Source organism: Propithecus coquereli, unplaced genomic scaffold, assembly GCF_000956105.1.
Source record: "Propithecus coquereli isolate 6110/MARCELLA unplaced genomic scaffold, Pcoq_1.0 Scaffold38, whole genome shotgun sequence".
Classification (NCBI taxonomy): Eukaryota; Metazoa; Chordata; class Mammalia; order Primates; family Indriidae; genus Propithecus; species Propithecus coquereli.
In genome coordinates, this window is record NW_012149507.1 from 7,800,763 (window position 1) to 7,803,559 (window position 2,797).

Consider the following 2,797-nt stretch of genomic DNA (forward strand, 5'->3'; position numbering starts at 1 on the left):
TGAGCCACCGCGCCCGGCCTTGCTTTCCTATTACTGGTTACTACTCAGGAGTCCTATAGCTGACGATCATAAAGATTCTTAGCTTTTTTTTTTTTCTTCTTCTGGTCAAGTGAAGCATTGGGAGTGCAGAAGGAACAAAGGAATCTGTAACTGGGTTGTGATCAATTAGTTGTAAACACCACCGCACTTGGACCAACCTCTTAGCTTTCTTCATTGCTCCCATAGATAACATCACCCTTGTACACCCTAAGGCTTGTTTTAGAGATATCTTCCAGGCCCTGCATCTCCAGTGGACTGGCAGCCCCACCCAGACAGTGGTCCATACCAAGGAACTGACTCAACTGGTCTTTTGACCCCCAACCAGGAACTGGCTCAGCACAGTTTCTACATCCCTATGGTTCCATCTGGAACCCAGCCAATCAACAGACCCAACTGCCTAGCCCTTTGCCTGCCAAACTATCTTTAAAAATCCTTTCTCCCAAATTCTTGGGGAGACAGATGTGAGAATTTCCTTCCTTCTCCTCACATGGCACCTGCGATATTAAACTCTTTCTCCGTGGCAACACCCGTCTCAGCGTATCCGCTTCCTCTGGAGTAGCGGGCAACGAAACTAGATGGGCCGTGACAATCAGAGTTGGGTGATTTGATAATATTAAAGCTGAATGATGAGTTTATGGGATACTTCTGTCTTTACTTTCATACATATGTGGAATTTTCTATACATTTTTGAAGCTTATTTACCAGCTTATTGGGAGACTGGGATCTGACTGGGTCTAGAGTGGCGTGGGTTCCTTGACTAGCCTCAGTTCTGGCTCAAAGCCCACACTAGGCCTCAGGCATCACAGGCGTGGGGATCACAGGGCACTGGGCATGAGGATCTTCGCAGACTATGCTTTCATCTGTTGTATCTCCGTAAGAAAAAAATGTGTCAAGCTGTAAAACACATCCCCAAGTGGTAAGCCCACTTGGGACCGTGTCACAGTGCTAGGCAACTAAAAAGGGTGCTTCCTTCAAACAATTTACAAGACATTAATATTCAACCAACTATAAAGGCTAATGGTCAAGTTCTGCCTCCAGGCACTGAGAGTTCAAGGCAGCATGAATAGACATTTCCCAGGAGCTTCTGAATAGAGAATCTGGGCCTGTTTATGTAAGGTCTGGCCTTTTAAAAAGTCAAGAATTTGTACGATTGAGGGAAAAAAGGTCAGCCCTCACCCTGTTCTTTAAGGTCACATTATGGGGCAAAGGAAAGAGAAGCTAAATTCTGTCCAGTAAGCACAATTCAGAGATTCTGCCTCAGTTTTCTTCACTGATTCAGATTTCTTCCTTTAGTAGGTCAAGTCAGACCTTCCATGCTAATGTAACAAATGTATTCTTTTCTCTTAGTTTTATGTTTATCAGAAACTAAAAAGCTGTAGTTAAAGCCTATTTCTCAGAGCATATCATTTGTAAAGGCTATTCATTTTCACGTAAATAAACTAAGCTATTTTGAAAACTGAAATGACTAATAAATCAATTATAAAATTAAGAAAAAATACCATTTTCTATTTCAAGTGTTTCCTGTTTTAAAAAGTAGTTTTGGACAATGGTTTAGGGAATCTAAAGCATGGTAACATGCCAGATAGTAAAAATTTTGGATTTCCTTAAGCTCACTGTCAATAGAACACCAAACCAAAACAATTATTAGTAGACATAAGCCTTTATCTAAACATGGCAAATAAAAGGTCCAAATAAGGCCCAAAGTAATGGCAAGCAGCACAAATTATAATATTCCCGTGCTTAAAATAGCAGCTGGAGTAGAGGGTGAACAACCAAATCTCAGTGTCTAGGAGAGCATTCCACAGGAGGTCCATGTGCCCAGCAACAAAACAAAACAAAATACCACCTGGGGAAAAATAATTTTGGAGGCCACTGCAATTGGAAAGAGCAATAGGTGATTATTTCTGTGACTGGAGGGATGAAAGTCGTGCTACCATTCAGCTTCCCAACCAGCGAGAGGGGTGGCTGGGAGGGCGTCAGGGAATCAGAAGGTCAGCGTGTCAACCGCTGAGTGACACGAACCAACTTCATGGGCTTCAGATGAGCCTCCAAGCTCACAAACCCCAGAGTACTCGTGTCCTTTTCTCTGTAGTGACTGGTAGTCAATTGTCCATTAAAATTGTTAAAATTCACTTGAATTAATTCCTTCCTTCATTCATTTCAACCATGTGATAAAATATGATAAAAATAATCAGACATTTATTTTAAATGTCTATGCAGCCAGCTTATAGTCCTCTGAAAGACAGAGCCAATAAGATTGCTTCCCTGCCAGACAGTATTTTGGAAAGGAAGAACCTTACCCTCCCATTGAAACCCCAGCCGCCAGAAAAGGAGCAGAGGGGAACAGGCTGTGCACATGGTGAATAACTGTCTCCAGGTCTTCAGTGTTAGCACAACAGTAAGTCCTTGGCGTCTGGAAGTAGTGACAAGTAAAGCACAAAAATTAAAATGTGAGGTTAATGATTTGTATCATGCAGAAATGCAAATAAGAGCAAGACATCGTAAGTATGAGAAAACCACCTTTGCATATACTACAGTAATAATAATTTATCATTTCCATATCTTGCAGTGCACATATATGCCATTTAAAGTCAACACGATTTGAGTTAACAAAATGACTGTGAACATGCAAGGAAGGCTTGATGCAAATGGGACGAGACCAGTACAAGTACCTTAAATTAAACAGATACGAAATGCCATATGCAGGCCGGGCGCGGTGGCTCACGCCTGTAATCCTAGCACTCTGGAAGGCCGAGGC

At 42.1% G+C, this 2,797-nt stretch overlaps 1 protein-coding gene across 1 annotated transcript in view; it reads right to left on the minus strand.

The window, feature by feature from the left end:
• The window catches only part of ABHD3 (abhydrolase domain containing 3), a 63,412-nt gene that overhangs the window by 20,573 nt on the left and 40,042 nt on the right, over positions 1-2,797 (minus strand). Inside the window, exon 5 of the mRNA XM_012652087.1 lies at positions 2,340-2,452. Within this exon, the coding sequence (XP_012507541.1) occupies positions 2,340-2,452 (113 nt within the window). The remainder of the gene's footprint in view (positions 1-2,339; positions 2,453-2,797) is intronic.